We start from the raw sequence: 16,378 nt of genomic DNA on the forward strand, positions 1-16,378 counted from the left end.
TGTGTTCCACTCTACTGTTGGGGCCAAGGCAGAGTGAATTCTTAATATATATTGTCCATAAATACAATGTAAAATGTAACTTATGAATACTCTGGTCATTTCTACTTTATTTTTATCAGCATAGATTCTTTGTAAGTATCTGAACAGAATACATTATCAGAATCCTTTCTGTGAAACAGCTTGATTTTTGCTCTGTTTGTTTAAAATAACAAATTCATTGTCATTACTTCTAAATTTTCTTTCCCTTTATTTTTTCCACTCAGACCAAAATTCCCTTAGTTCTCTAATGAGTGAGGTGAAAAATGCCCAGTCGATCAGCCACAGAAAGGAGAAGCCATCTCTCAGTAATGTAACTGAAAGGAAGAAACATGTATTATCTCAGGAATTAAATAATCCTGTCAGTCCTCATATGACAGATTTAGATCAACAACACATTTCAAGTCCAGAATTAAATTGGAATAATAAGATAAATGATCATACTAATGAAAAGAATATTGAAATGCAAGGAAACATCCAATGGCTTCCTGTCTCATCTGAGTCGACAAGCGAACCTACTGCAGAGTACAAGAATCCATTTCAAGGTAGTGATGACTTTCAGTTGCAGAAAACTGTGTATGATGCTGACATGGATTTAACTGCTAGTGAAATAAGCAAAATTGTTACAGTTTCAACGGGCACTAAAAATAAAAGCAATAAAAAATCAAATGATTGTGAAATAAAAACTTTCAGAAAAGTGAGGGATTCAAGCTCTGAAAAAAAGAGAGAAAGATCAAAGAGACCATTTAAAAATAGTTCAGATATCAATATTGAGGAAAAGATTGAAAATGGACCAGAAAAAAGATCAGTTATCTTGAATGGCAAAGGGGATTCAGACGATCCAAATTTTATGTTCAATACTGAGCAGCTGACTCAGTTGAACATACTGAAGAAAGTAACCCTTCATGATGACTTTGATCAAGATAAGAGACAAACTACACAGTGTAATAAAAAAAAGAAAATACATGTAACAAATGAGCAAGAAGAAGCATACTCTTTCTCTCAAAGTTTAGATAAATTCCATCAGGAGAGTAAATTTAGTATGGGTCAGAGTTCTCTAGCTTGTCATAAAAGTAAAGCTTCTAGACAGACTGTGATTTCTAAGTTAGAAAATGATAACTTACTCTCAAACCAAAAGAATAAAGAAACCACTTCTGAAAACCCAGAAGTCACAAGTGAATTTCAAACAGCTGATCTTTCCACTAAAGATAATGAAAGTTTATATGATTATGAGGCCCAGAATATGTCAGATTTGAAAAAGCATGTCACTGATATGCAGCCTGCTCAGCAAAATGAATCAAAAATAAATGAGAAGCTTAGGCAGAAAATAAATCGAAAGACAGAAATAATTTCTGAAACAAACCAAATATATAGGGATAGTGCTAAAGTTGTGCATGGCCCAGAAGAAGGTAACTTCTCCTTCCAAACCCAAGTGAATAAAGAAATTATTAGAAACCTAAAAGCTTCAGATGAGTTTCAAAAACCTGCTCTTTCCACCATTGATAATGGAAATTTGTATAATTGTGAGATCCAAAATGTATTGGATTTGCAAAAGCAGATCACTGATGTGTACCCTGTTCAGCAAAATGAATCAAAAGTTCATAATCTTAGGCAGAAAGTAAATCGGAGGACAGAAATAATTTCTGAAGTGAATCATTTAGGTAATGATAAGAATGTGTATTGCCCAGAAAAGGGTAATTCTTTCTTCCTAAACCAGAAGGATAAAGAAATCGTCCCTGGAAATCTAACAGACCCAAGTGAGTTCCAAACACCTGCCCTTTCTACCAAAGATAGTGGAAGCCTATATGATTATGAGACTCAAAATGTTCTGGGAGTAGAAGAGCATGTCTGTGGTATGCAACCTGCTTGTCAAAATGAATCAAAAATAGGTAAGAAGCTTAGGCAAAAGGTATGTCGGAAGACAGAAATAATTTCTGAAATCAACCAAATATATGAGAATGATGACAAAGGTACACATGACCCAGAAAAAGATAACTTACTTCCTCTTAACCAAAAGGAAAAAGAAATCATCCCTGAAAACCTAAAAGACTCAGATGAGTTTCAGAAAGCCGATCCTTCCAACAGAGGTGATAGGAACCTATGTCATTATGAGACTCAAAACATTTTGGGGGTGAAAAAGCTTGTTACCGATATGCCACCTACAAAGCAAAATGAATCAAAAATAAATAAGAGGCTTAGGCAGAAAGTAAGTCGGGAGACAGAAATAATTGTGGAAATGAACCGGACAAATGAGTTTAAAAAAAAAGGTATTCATGACCCAGAAGAAAGTAACTTCTTTTCTCTAAATCAAACAGGTAAAGAAACTATTTCTAAAAACCTGGAAGTCACAAGTGAATTACAAACAGCTTGTCTTCCCACTCCCAGTAATGGAAATCTATATGATTATGAGGCACAGAATGTGTTGGGTTTGAAAAAGCATGTGACTGATAAGCAACCTTCTCAGCAAAATGAATCAAAAAATAAGAAACTTAGGCAGAAAGTAAATCAGAAGACAGCAATAATTTCTGAAAGGTATGAAATATATGGGGATAATGATAAAGATGTACAGGATCAAGAAAGCTATACAAAAGATCTTGCTTTTCAAGTAAATAAATCTAAACAAAGACTTGAATGCCAAAGTATTATCAGTGGATACTCTATGGAAATAGATAATAATGAAAAGGAAAATTGTGACCAAAATTCAAATCCTTATAAATTAGTTAAAAAGCATGGGAAAGAATTATCAGGCAAGTCAAAGATTTTGGCAAAAGGTAAAAAAAAATGTATTTCACAGTTACCAGATTCTTTACAGACATCTGTCTCCTTAGAATCAGGTTTAAAATATATTACTAATGAAGCAGATTCTGATCCTGATAAGCACATGGACCTACAGGAGAATCTGAAGCAAAGCCCTACAACTCTGAATGAAAAAAGAGATAACCCCTTTGTGGAAGTGGTAAAAGAAGAAGAGTGCCAAGTCAGAAAAGTAAACAAAACGTCATCTAAATCAAAGAAAAAGAAGATCATCTATCCTTCTTCAGATAGCCATAAGGTAATGCAGATAATATCTGACACTGACCCGGGAATATCAGTTGAATCTGGACAAGATGCTAAGGAAAAAATTTCAGAAAATGAGGAAGTTGTCAAAATGAAGCCAGAGTTTTACACAAAGACATTTCAAGCTTTTTCTCAGGTATATTCGCCTAACATACAAGATTCTTCCTTTAAGAGTGCTCATGAGGATTCAGTGCCTCTGAGTATTTCTCCTAGTAAAAATTTGATGATAAAAGAAAATTTTGCCCTGGAGAGCTCACCAATCTTTCAAATAAGTGGTGATGTACATGAGAAGATGAAAGGGATGAAATTCAACCAGAGAACACAAAAATCAGGAATAGGTAGGTTAATGGCTGAAATGATCAAGTTTTAGAAGTATTTTCTTTTTTCAAACCAGTAAAGTATTTTGTTATAACTGATATTTTTATGGAGTTAAAAACAGTATTTAGCTGTGTAACCTGGTATATAGAAACTATAAAAAATTTTAAAGAAAGTGTACTATTTTAGGAAAGATAGCAGAGTAGTGTCTTGAATATTTAAAACCTAAAAAACAGATTTGGCCTTTACCACAAAGTTGTCTGATTTGGAGTTTTAGAGGATTAAAAAATCAGTAATATCAACTCCCTTTCCTCAGAATGCATGTTTCAAAATAGCAAACAACAAATAGATGGTAAATGTGATAAATGCTCTAATAAAAGCATACATGTGCTAACACATATATTGGGAGTGATTTGGACAAGAGGACATGAAATACATAGATAGCATTTTAGGCCCTAAAGGATAGGTAGGATTTTTATCTTTAGTGTTTACTTTTTATTTTCTCCCAGTTATTAAAATAATACTCATTGCAGAAAATGGAAAGTAGAAAATCAGGAAATTGTAGGAAAAACAATCACCCAGAAGAACTGCAGTCAGCATTTTGGCATGTGCATACAGAGTTCAATCTATGGAATTTAAATATATGCCTGAAGTCATGCTGTATGTAACATTACTTATCCCATTTTTTCCCCTTATACATCCAAAGGATATTCTTTCATTATTAGAAATTTTATGACGTTGGACTTTCCCATATCAGTCAAAATTTTCTACTGGGTGACTTAACATTTGAATATATATGTATGTAGAATACTAGAAATTTTTTCCCATTTTGAGAAATAATTGACATTACTGTATAACTTTAAGGCATACAGCATGATGATTGGATTTACATGTATTATGAAATGGTTACCACAGCAGGTTCAGATAATATCCATCATGTCATATGGATACAGTAAACAGAAAAGAAAAAAGCTTTCTCCTTGTGATGAGAACTCCTAGGATTTACTCTCAACTTTTTTTTTTGAGAGAGAGGGTGTGGGGTTGAGGAACAGAGGGAAAGGGAGAAAGAGAATCCATCCTAAGCAAGCTCCACACCCAGCACGGAGCCCAGTGCGGGGCTTGATCTCACAACCCTGAGATCATGACCTGTGCCTAGTCAAGAGTCAGATGCTCAGCTGAGCCACCCAGGCGCCCCCTCTTAACTTTCTTATATATCAGAAAGCAGTGTTAGCTGTAGTCATCAGGTTGTACATTGCATCCCTAGTACTTATTTGTCTTATGATTGGACATTTGTACCTTTTGACTGCTTTCTTCTTATTCCCCCCTTTCTCCACCCTCTGTCACCTCTGGTAATCACAAGTCTGATCTCTTTTTCTGGGTTTGGGTTTTTGGTTTTGATTATTTTGTTTTGTATTGTTCTCTGATGTAAATGAGATCCTACAGTATTTGTTTTTCTGTATATGACTTATTTCACTTAACATAATGCCTTCAAGATCCATCTGTGTTATCTCAAATTGTAGGATTTCCTCATGTTTTTATGTCTGAGTAATATGCATATAATATTAATATACATGTACACACATGCCACAACTTCTTTATCCGTTCATCCATCCATGGACACTTAGATTGTTTCTATGTCTTGACTATACATAATGCTGCTATGAACATGAGGGTACAGATTTCTTTTCAAGTTAGCACTAGGATTTGATAAGGCTATTCCACATAAAACGCATACTATAGCAAAAGTGCAAAAATCCAGAGTTCTAGTACATGATAGAGGACTGGTCAGCCATCTTGCATCTCTATTCCTCATGGTACCTTTCATAGAGTAAGCAGTCGATACAAATGTTGAATGAATGTGTAGTAATTTGTATGATTCTGTGACTAGAGTTGACCTATAAAGAATTTTTATCAGCCTATATGTGATTTCAGAATAAAAATGTTATAATCTACTTTGATAGTTTAAAATTTTAAGTCTCTTTTCCCCTCATTTTGAGGAGAAAAACTTATTCACAAATAATTTCATTGCTATTATAGTATTTAAAATTATAGCTTGATTATTGTTATATTTAAAAATGTGCTACCAGCAATTTGTAAACCACTATATCCCATATCTATTTCTATATAGAGATATCCCATATATCCCACATTTATAAATATTTGTGAAAATAATATTCTTTGCAGGTTGTAGAACACTACAGGACTTGACAAATACCAATTTTGTTTCAAATAATGCTGCTAAAGCTGAAAATAAGTCAGAAAATCCATCTTTAGAGCTACCAAGCCGGAGAAGAAGGTGTACGCCTCTCTATTTAAAGGAGCCAAATCTCAAAAGGTAAGTATTTCAGTGATATTAAAGTGATTTCAGTGTGATATTATAAATTATGTGCTTTAAAAGAAATTCCTGCCTGATGAATTAGTGTTTGAACGCTTCTCAATATCGGTATATTTTTGACATACAATAATCACAGTATAATCTGGGTAAGATTTGAAGAAATGTCTTCTTTTATTCTTTAAACGGGCTTTGTAAAACAACTTTGTTGCCTATGATTTGCAAACCACTATTTCTATGTCTCTTGTCTTCATTTGTACTCTACCTTGTTCCCTAGAGGAATTCAAAGTGGCTTATTTGTTCTTTGGCCTTAAAGAATAATAGTCTTTTTCTTTCTCTTTTTTAAAATTTCAAACACAGGGTGCTTGGGTGGCTCAGTCAATTAAGTGTCCAACTCTTGATTTTGGTTTCGGCCACGATCTCAGGGTCGTGAGACCAAGCCCCAGTTGGGCTCCGTGCTCAGCGGAGAGTCTGCTTGAGATTCTCTCTCCCTCTGCCCCTATGTGTCCCCATGCGTGTATGTACTCTTTCCCTCTCTCTAAAATAAATAAATCTTTAAAAAATATATCAAACCTCAACAAAGGGAAAATAGTACTCTTCCTACTTATCCATCCTGAGCTTCAACTGTTACCAGTATTTTGCCTTATATATTTTATCTATCCTTATTTGTTGTAGCATTTTTAAAACAAATCCCTAATATTGGGTCATTTAATTCCAAAAATACTTCTGTGTGTATCTCTTTTAAAAAGGAACTTCTTAACAAAACTAGATAACAGTAATCACTCAATTATCTGGCAACAATGAATTAGCAACAATTTCTTACTGTCAACTACCCAGTAGCCAATCCCTATTCAAATTCCCTTAATTATTTCAAAAAATGTCCAAATGCCTTTTACATGTGTTCTATGGAAAATCTCACTTTTTAAAAGAATAAATGAAGGAGCCTGTTTTGCAGAAACCAATCATATTTTCAAAAAGAGAGAAAATTATCCTTAAATTTTCTTATCCTTTGCATTGTGTCAGTATTTACTTCTTTTATAAGATGAAAGGCATTGGTGGTTCTGACAGATATTTTGAAGCAATAACAGGTATGGAGCACTGCTAGTGGGAAAGCCAAAGGATACACAGCTATTTTGCAAGACAGCTTGGTGGTCTTACAAAACTTAAGGTACCCTTAACATACAGTCCAGCTGTCACACTCCTTGGTCTTTACCCAAAGGGGAAAACATGTCCACACAAAAATCTGCACATGGATATTTATGGCAGCTTTATTCACATTACTAAAACCAGTAAGCAACCAAGAATGTCCTTCAGTAGGTGAATGGGGAAATAAACTATGATATATCTAGACAATGGAGTATTACTCAAAGCTAAAAAGCATTGAGGTACCAAGCTATGAAAAGACAAGGAGGACCATAAATACAGTTTACTAAGTAAAAGAAGCCAATCTGAGAAAACTACTTATTGTATAATTCCAAGTATATGACATTCTGGAAGAGGTGAAGCTATGAAGACAGGAAAAAGATCACTGTTATCTGGTAGGGATAGAGGAGACAGATGAATTAGGTGGAACATGGAGGATTTTTAGGGCAGTGAAAATACTCTGATATTATGATGATAGATACATGTCATTACACATTTGTCCCTACCCTTAGAATGTACAATACCAAGAGGGAACCCTAAGTACACCATAGGCTTCAACTGATTGTGATGTGTTAGTGTGTATTCATCCTTGATCCAGTATATACAATGCCTGTGAGTAATTGACAGTGGGGACGGCTGTGTACAGGTAAGGGCAGAGGGCATGGGGGAAATCTCTGTACCTCCCTCTCAATAGTATTGCAAACCTAAAACTGCTCTAAAAAAATAAAGTCTTAAAACACACACACACACACACACACACACACACCCAGGATAGCAATACAAAGGAGGGTAAAACAGAAACAAAATGAAATAAAAGATCAAGTGGTTTTAAAAAAAAATAACTGTCAAGCTGTAATTCACATACCATACCTATCATCATAAAACTTCAGAAAGAAACCCCATGCCCTTTGTGTGTCATTCCCATACCCACCACCCTGCCCCCAGCCCTAAGCAACGATTCACCCACTTCCTATCTCAATAGATTTCCCTGTTCTGGATATTTCATATGAATGGAATCATGTAATATGTGGTCTTTGTGACTGTCTTCTTGCACTTACCATATGTTTCTAGGGTTTATCCGTTCATTATATATAGTATTTCATTTCTTTATAGGACTGAATTAAATTCTGTCGTATAGATAATAACCACATTTTGTTTATCCACTTGTCTGTCAAAGGATGTTTGGTTGTTTCCATCTTTTGGTTATTATGAATAATGCTGTTAATATCATTTGCAAGTCTTTGTGTCTACATAGGTTTTCTTTTCTCTTGGACATATGCCTCCTTATGGAATTCCTGGGTCATATGGTAACTCCGTTTAATCATTTGCGGAACTGCTTAGACTATTTTCCAAAGCTGCTGTCATTTTACATTACCACCAATGATGTATGACGGTTCTGATTTCTTTAATTCCATGCCAACACACTTGTTGTTATTTGGCTTTTTGATGATTCTAACCATAGTAAGTGGGTGTAAAGTAGTATATGAAAGTTTTGACCTAATAAATAAAAAAAAAAAAAGAAAGTTTTGACCTGAAGCTCTCTGATAACTGATGATGTTGAGCATCTTTTCATGTACTCATTGGCCATTTGTGTATCTTCTTACACAAATGTAAGAGTGTAAGGCTCAGTCAGTTAAGTGTCCGAGTCTTGATCTCAGGTCAGGTCATGATCTCAAGGCTGTGAGTTCAAGTCCCGAATTGGGTTTCACGCTGGCAGGAAGCGAAGAAAGAAAGGAAGAAAGGAGGGAGGTAGGGAGGTCAGTCTATTCAGATCTTTTTCCCTTTTTTAAATTGGTTGTCTTTTTTTTTTTTTAATTGAGTTGAGAGTTAAATTTTTTTATATTAAACTAAACTTAGACTTAGCAAAGAGTTATAAAAATAGCACAAAGATTCCTCTCCCAGCTTTCCCTTATTTTAGCACCTTACCCACAGTACAATGATCAAAATTAGAAAATTAGCATTGGTATAATACTATTAACTAAACTATAGATGTCCATTAACATCCTTTGCTGTTTTAGAATCCTATCCAGGATCCCACCTTGCATATCGTTGTTGTTTCTCCTTAGCCTCCTCCATCCTATGACAGTTCTTCATTTCTTCCTTTCCTTTTATGACTTTGACACTTTTGGAGACTATTGGTCAATTATTTTGTAGAATATCCCTCAGTTTTGTCTGATGTTTTTTCTTTTTGTGTGTGTGTGTGATGTTTTTTTCATCATTACAAAGCAGTTACGCATTTTTGGCAAGAATTCTACAGAAATGGTGTGCCATTTGCATCATTTTAAGGGGTTTATCATGTCAGGATGTCTCAATAATGTTAACTTGGATCACTTGATTGAGGACCATGGTGTCTACTGGGCTTTTTTCACAGTAAATTACCATCTTTTCCTTTATAGTTAATGGACACTGGGGGATCTTATTTGTCACCATGCATCCTATTTTTCATCAAACATTTGCTTGCTAATTTTAGCATCCATTGATGGATCTTGCCTGCAACAGTTATATTTCTGCCTAATAGTGGCTTTCTGTTTCTCTCTTTCCTTCAGCATTTATTAGAATTCTGTAAGGAAGAGCTGTCCTTTCTCTCTCCTTCTTTCCTTTCCTCCCTCCCTCCCTCCCTCCCTCCCTCCCTTCCTTATTTAGTTATTTATTTAGTTAGTTAGTTAGTTAGTTAGTTAATTAGTTATTTGTGTTTATTCTATCAGTTAAAATCTAATACTATCAATAGTTATTCCATTGCCCAGATTATTCCAGCTTGGCAATTAGGAGTTCCTTCAGGGTGGCTTCCTTCTGTGTTCTTTCAACAAGACTTCATAATATTTTGAGCACTTCTTTTCTGACACAAGATGTTCCAGGCTTATCTTAGTGTTTTTCCTGCCCCAGCCACCAAATCAGGTACTTTTGCAAAGAACCCAGTTCCCCTGAAGAATTGTGTTTAGAAACCAAGATCTGGGCATTAGTTATTTGTACTATGTATATAGTATATATACTATATATATGTATGTACATAGTATATATACTATGTATATATTAGCTATTGCTGCACAACAGTTGTTACCTATAAACCTAATAGCCCAAAACAACATCCATTTCTTCTTTCCATTTCTGAGGGCCAGGAATCTGGACTAGCACACTGAATTAGGTACTCTATGGCTCAGGTCATGATCCTGGGATCCGGGATCGGAGATCAAGTCCTCCCTGCGTGGAGCCTGCTTCTCCCTCTGCCTATGTCTCTGCCTGTGTCTCTCATGAATAAATAAATAAATCACACAAGTATATTTCCTTGTAGTTACAGGACTGAGGGCCCCAGCTTCTTGCTGTTGGCTAGAGGCTATCCTCAACTCCTAGAGGCCACTCTCAGCTCCTTGCCAAGTGGGCCTCCCAAAATGGCTACTTATTTCAAAGCTAGCTAGAAAGTCTCTAGAGCAAATCCTTTAGCAGATAGATTACTATAAAATGAAACGTAATCTTAGAAGTGAGACATTCTATCACCTTTGCTGTCTTCTATTGGTTAGATTGAGTCACAGTTCCTTAAAGAGGCAGTTATACAAGAGCATGAACATCATCCTGAGTGTGGTGGCAGGGATCCTTCTTAGGGTCTGGCCACCACCACCAATACCAGGGGATATTGCTGTTAGTTAGGTCCTCTCAGCCGACAGAGCTAGGAAACATACACATGCATACTAATCCATGCATACACACACTTTTATATTTCTCTATCTGTATATTAAGTAGAATCCATGATGAGTTTATATATTGATAACCTCTGATTCAAAACCACAGCGTTCATTTTTGCTTTACTTATTCATAATTTCTTCATCAGTGAGAAGGCTGCCTCTCATTATAAGGAAACAAAAGCCAAACCCCCCCCCACCCCCACCCCCACCCCCAAACATATCTATTAGCTAGAAGAGAAGAAGAAAGCAAGCTCTTATCAGAGACTGAATGAGAGCAGGAACACAGAAAAGGTAGGTGGACTCTGAGACTGGCTTTTGCCTGAAGGCATTTACCAAACGAGGTGAACCTAAGTATTGAATTCACAGTATTATGGGGCTGGGGCAGAAGGTATATCCCAGGGTTTAGCTAAAATAAAGTCTAATAGTAGATCACCTTCAATAAAGTTGAGCTACCCTCTCAGTAGGAGAGCAAACTAAAAATAACCTTCCCATCAGCTTTTTTAAGCCCCAGGAAATAATTCTGGCACTGAATTGAGAAGGAAAGAAATCTTCTGAGAATTCATAATCAAAATCAAACTCTCATGCATTGCAGCTGGAATTTACAATTATCTGGAAGTCACAGAAAACCTTAAGCTGAAAAATTGTATTAGTCCATGAATTGTAGTGCCCCCTGTTGTCCATCAGAAGCAAATGCAAATATTTTCTAGAGTTCTTCTCAGTCCTCAACAAATTTTCCACAGGTAGAATTCCCAGGGAAATAAACAGATCACAGTAAACGAACAGGTACCAGCAGAAACAACTGATAGAATTAGATACAGAATGTAAAGTGTGAGTATTTAATGTTTCAGTGAAGGAGAGACTTGGAAATGAATAAAGGTGTTTAGAAAAACAACTTAACTATGAAGAAAAGCAAGGAAGAGATGAGCACAGTTCAGGATAGCAGTTACTTGTTGGGGAACAACAGGGATGTGATCAGAAAGGGGCACACTTGAGGCTTCTGAGGTGTGGTAGTATTTTATTTCTTACCTAGGTGATAAGCACATCATTTAATTACTGTTTTTAAGTTGTACATTTTCATATATTCTATGTATGCTGCAGTTCATAATAAAAAGGAAATATATAGTAAAACGTAAAAATCTAAGCTGGTCAATTTTTCTTAAACCTTATTTTGTAATTCCTACTATCATAGAGTATTCCAGATATATGATGCATCAATTTTCTTCTCCATGCTTCATAGCAAAAGCATCAGCTTTGAGTTGTCAGTATGTTTCATCTTCCTTTTTTTTTCCTACTTTGCAGGAAGATGAGAAGATAAGATATATTTATGGATTCTGGTTTTTTTGAATTCAAACCATACCAAGTCAAAACAGGGATATAACAAGATTCCAGAAGACGAAATGAATGCACAATGGAAGCTTTTTTCTGCTCCTCCTTTTCATGAGTATTAATTTATCCATCTTATGTTTACATATATGTGTTTAAGATAGCTATTTTGTAATATTAAGCTTCTGAAGTCATTTGGTCATCCTATAACTTATGTTCCTGTTTTTGTAAGCTTCTTTCGACCTGACAGCCTTTAACTAAGTAAAAGCTGTTAACCTTTTAACCAAATAAAATGTGTTGTAAATATTTTTGCATTGGTTATCTTGTTGCATACCAAGCTATCTTGTTTTGTTGTGTTTTTAAACCATCCAATATATTTGAACACCTAGAAGATTCTAAAAGCTGCCTTGTGCCCTTGGCCAGTTTTCTGGGACCCTTCATTCTTACACTTCAGAATTACCTGTTAGGTATCAGTTTCTGTATTATTTCCATTCTGTGTAATCTGATGACTTGACTGAGGGGCTTAACCTTTCAGGCTCTTTTAAATTTGGTTTTTCTAACTTTATTTTAAAAATCACTTACTATACTAGTAGAAAGTAAGGAATCCTATTCAGATCTGATAAGATCAATGAACATAGCTTACTGTATTCAAGTGACAAGTCAAATTCTATTGTGCCTAGGTAGAAAAGCTTGCTTAGATAATGTCTGACAAATGAAAGGGTAGACTCAGTGTTTTTAACAAACACTTCAGATTATCCTGGGGCAGACTGTCCCAGGACCAAACTTTGAGGAACTGCTGTAGGAGTGCAAAGTCCCATGGAACTTACTCATAATGTCAACAATGTGGGTTGAATGGAGAGGCCTTCTTAAAGGAACAGTTTATACAATGATTAAGAGCTTGGCACCCTGACAGTCTTTGTTCTCTTTACTGCAGACCTATAACTTGGAGACTATGGACCTCCTAGAGTTACTCTCCAGTATTATGTTTTTTTTCCTATTGCTTATTTCTATTTTTCCTCCTTGCAAATTGTTTTTCAATTTATGTAGCCAAATTTATCAACTTTTATTGCTGGTGGAATTTGGTCACAGTAAAAAACAATTTTCCTACTTCCAGAGTATAAAGAACATTTACCCATGGTTTCATTGTGTTCTTACATTTAAATTTCTAACTCATGTGGATTTTTTTCTATTATATGGGATATGAATGCAATTCCAACCTTTTTCCAAATGATTCCCCCATTAATTAGAAGGTCCATGTTTCCCACTATTGATTTGAAATGCCACCCTTTTTTATGTTGTATTTCCATGTGCACTTAAATTTATTTCTCCATTTTCTGTTTTATTAGTCTGTGTGTGTGTTTATGCCCCACTACCATCCTCTCTAGACGTTAGGGGGAGTTTCAAAGTTTCCCTCCTAGAACTTTTACTTACTTCTTAATAAGTTTATGCTTAGTTATTTTATTTTTTTTCTTGGTAACATAAATGGGACCTACCCTTTGATTCTCTTACCTAATTATTATTTGCATATATGTGTTGATTATTGATTTCTGTATGTTAATTATACCCATTGTTTGTAGTACTTTCCAGACATATGTCCTGAAAACTAAGCTATCTTTTACCTCTTTTTTTCCCTTCCAAATCTTATTCCTCTCATTGCTTTCTTTTGTCTAGTTAATTGTATGCCTGCTACGTTAAGTAGCATGTTAAATGGTAGTGAGAAGACTAGGTATCCTTGTATTGTTACTGATTTTCATGGGAATGCCTCTGGTTTTATCCTAATAAGTAAGATGCTGGATTTTGAGCTGGTTATGTATAATTTATAATCACATTAAAATATTGCCTATCAATTATTTTATTGAGTGTTTTTTGTAAAAATCGCGCATGAGTGTTGAATTTTTGTCAAGTGACTTCTGGCATAGATAGAGATTGTATGAGTCAGGGTCTAGCCAAGAGAGAGACCACACTTATTTTTTTTTTTTAATTTTTATTTATTTATGATAGTCACAGAGAGAGAGAGAGAGAGAGGCAGAGACACAGGCAGAAGCAGGCTCCATGCAGGGAGCCCGACGTGGGACTCGATCCCAGGTCTCCAGGATCGCGCCCTGGGCCAAAGGCAGGCGCCAAACCGCTGCGCCACCCAGGGATCCCGAGACCACACTTATTTTATAAATTGTTAGCCACATACTAGAGAGCTAAACAAGAGCTAAAAAGGCAGAAGGGACCACTCGAGTGTCATAGAGGAAGTAACTATGGGAGGTATCTCAGGGGCTGGGGAACAAAGAAAAAAGGATGGAATTTCTGAAAGCTGAAGGCTTGGAGAAAGAGTTCCAGGGTTCGGGGCAGGTGTACAGGGGGCAGTGCTGTTTCCCTTGAGAGCGGTGACAGGCCTGGCCTGATAATGTGGAAAAGCTGCAGACTGGACTCACCTGTTGTTTCTGAAGTCACTCATTCCTGCAAGGGTGGGTCATTCCTGTGATGATGCTGGCAGGAGCAAGAAGCAAATGGGAAGGAACACGTTTCTTCCACCCCCCCCCCCGCCCCCCCCCACCTGCAATTTGCTTCTATCTCTTCATCTCTTCTCTCACCTCCAAACCCATCTCTACAATTTGCTATGTGATGCTGGAACTCTACAAATCATATATTTTCTTTGCTAGATGACCTTTTAAGCTTCTTTCAAACAAGGGATGATAGAAACAAAATCAGAAAGAGGGGACAGGACTTGCTGTTCCTTGTTTGCCTGCTTTACCTATCAGCGTCACCTCAGCCATGATGATGTACTCCGGGGCAGCAGTTGGTTTGTCACCGGTTGGTTTAGCATTCCTAGAACCGGCCTCATTACACCCCCATGGAGGTACTAGCACTCCTTGGGCCCTGCCCTCTCATAGGCCTCAGGCCTCGCTCCTTAGGGAGTCTCCTTTAGGCTCCCAACGTGTCACAGCCATCTGTGCCACAAGCCATCTTTGAGAAGAGTTCCTACTCCTGGATGCTCTTTATTTCCTAGCTCCTGAAGTATTAAACAGTGGCTGAGCAGTGGCCTCTTCCTCAGTCGCCGAGGTTCTACTTTCCAATAATCCAAGCCTCTTCCTGTTATTACCCAGCTGGTTCCTGGGTACCTTGATGGAGGGAGTGCAAGATGATACAAACTTTATAGAAAAGATTTTGACAGTATCTAGCACAATTATATAGGCATACACAATCATACAACCCTGTAGTCTCACTTTTAGGAAACTAATGAAAATTTTCTTGAAAAAATACAAAACTTTCACAGGCTCCTGGGTGGTTAAGTTGGTTGAGTGTCCAACTCTTGATTTCTGCTCAGGTCTTGATCTCAGGGTCATGAGGTCAAGCCCCACATCAAGCTCCACATTCAGCAGGAATTCTGCTTAGAATTCTCTGTCCCACCACTCTGCCCCTCCTCTCTCTCTCTCTCTCTCCCTCTCTTTAAAATAAATACATCTTTAAAAAAATGTTTCACTCTGTATCGTTTGCAACAGCAAAAATGGAAAAGGAATAATCTAAGTAACATCACTAGAAGACAGCTAACTCGAAAACCAACTGAAATGAATGAAAAAAGCTATCAAGTTGGTGACAGAAACTCAAATCTTACAAAAGGTATTTTGAATTTGTATCTTTATTAGGGTATAGTCTAAGGGTAAAAAGAACTATCACAAAATCTTAAACTTTCATTTACTAGTCTCATTGCTGCTATAATATTGATGCAGCTACTTTGAAATCTAAGGACAGATTAAAGCTATTAGATTTCAGAATCTTGCAGAAACTTCAGAATCTGGTTGTAGAATCAAACTCTGTAATCTTAAATCTTAATTAGAAATATTAGCGTGAACTCGTGCTTTTTCCACTTTAAAAAAAGTTATGAATGGTCTAGCTCTGTCCACTAATGATGTCTAGAAACAGTGACAACTAAGTAGCAATGAGCACTTCTAGCATCTAGATTGTGGTTTCTAAATACTATTTCCCATCACAGAAACCAGGGCTCTTTGGAGAAATTGCTGATTCCTAGTTTGCAAAAGGATATAAACAAGGTGAGCCAGGGATGTCTTGTTCCAGAAAACAAGGACATTGTTAAAAATGAATATGAACATATCAAAAAGACACGAGTTCCAATTTGAAGGTGCTTCCATTGGTCTAAGATGGGACAAACTGAACATTAGTATGAAAGATTGTAACTGATTAAAATACATGATACAAAAGTCACAAATTCATAATGATACTCAAAAGAAACAGCATTGGATGCTCTGAAAATGTGTAAAAGAAAATAATAAAGATGTATTTTGCCTTTCAGGTATTAATTCTATTTGTGCATAGTCAATGGTCTCATGAATAGAGATACTTCTGTTCAAAACGATCTCAGCTGAAGAATGCTGAAGGAATGTTAGAATTAGGAAAATTACTATTTTGCAACTCCTAATAAAATAACTGCTTCAGACAGTGGTCAGCGATGGTTGGCAAAACCACGAGATGAGATGTTGATGGA

General features: G+C 36.2%; 1 protein-coding gene across 6 annotated transcripts in view; it reads left to right on the forward strand.

Moving 5' to 3' along the window:
* The window catches only part of SGO2 (shugoshin 2), a 56,319-nt gene extending 42,586 nt beyond the window's left edge, over positions 1-13,733 (forward strand). For all 6 annotated transcript variants that reach the window (XM_035710692.2, XM_025441635.3, XM_035710691.2 and 3 more), the window contains 3 exons: positions 264-3,431; positions 5,593-5,743; positions 11,860-13,733. In XM_035710692.2, coding sequence (XP_035566585.2) covers positions 264-3,431; positions 5,593-5,743; positions 11,860-11,875 — 3,335 coding nt within the window. In that variant the 3' untranslated portion in view covers positions 11,876-13,733. The remainder of the gene's footprint in view (positions 1-263; positions 3,432-5,592; positions 5,744-11,859) is intronic.
* The last annotated feature ends 2,645 nt before the right edge of the window (positions 13,734-16,378 follow it).

This window comes from Canis lupus, chromosome 37 (assembly GCF_003254725.2).
Source record: "Canis lupus dingo isolate Sandy chromosome 37, ASM325472v2, whole genome shotgun sequence".
NCBI classification, from domain to species: Eukaryota; Metazoa; Chordata; class Mammalia; order Carnivora; family Canidae; genus Canis; species Canis lupus.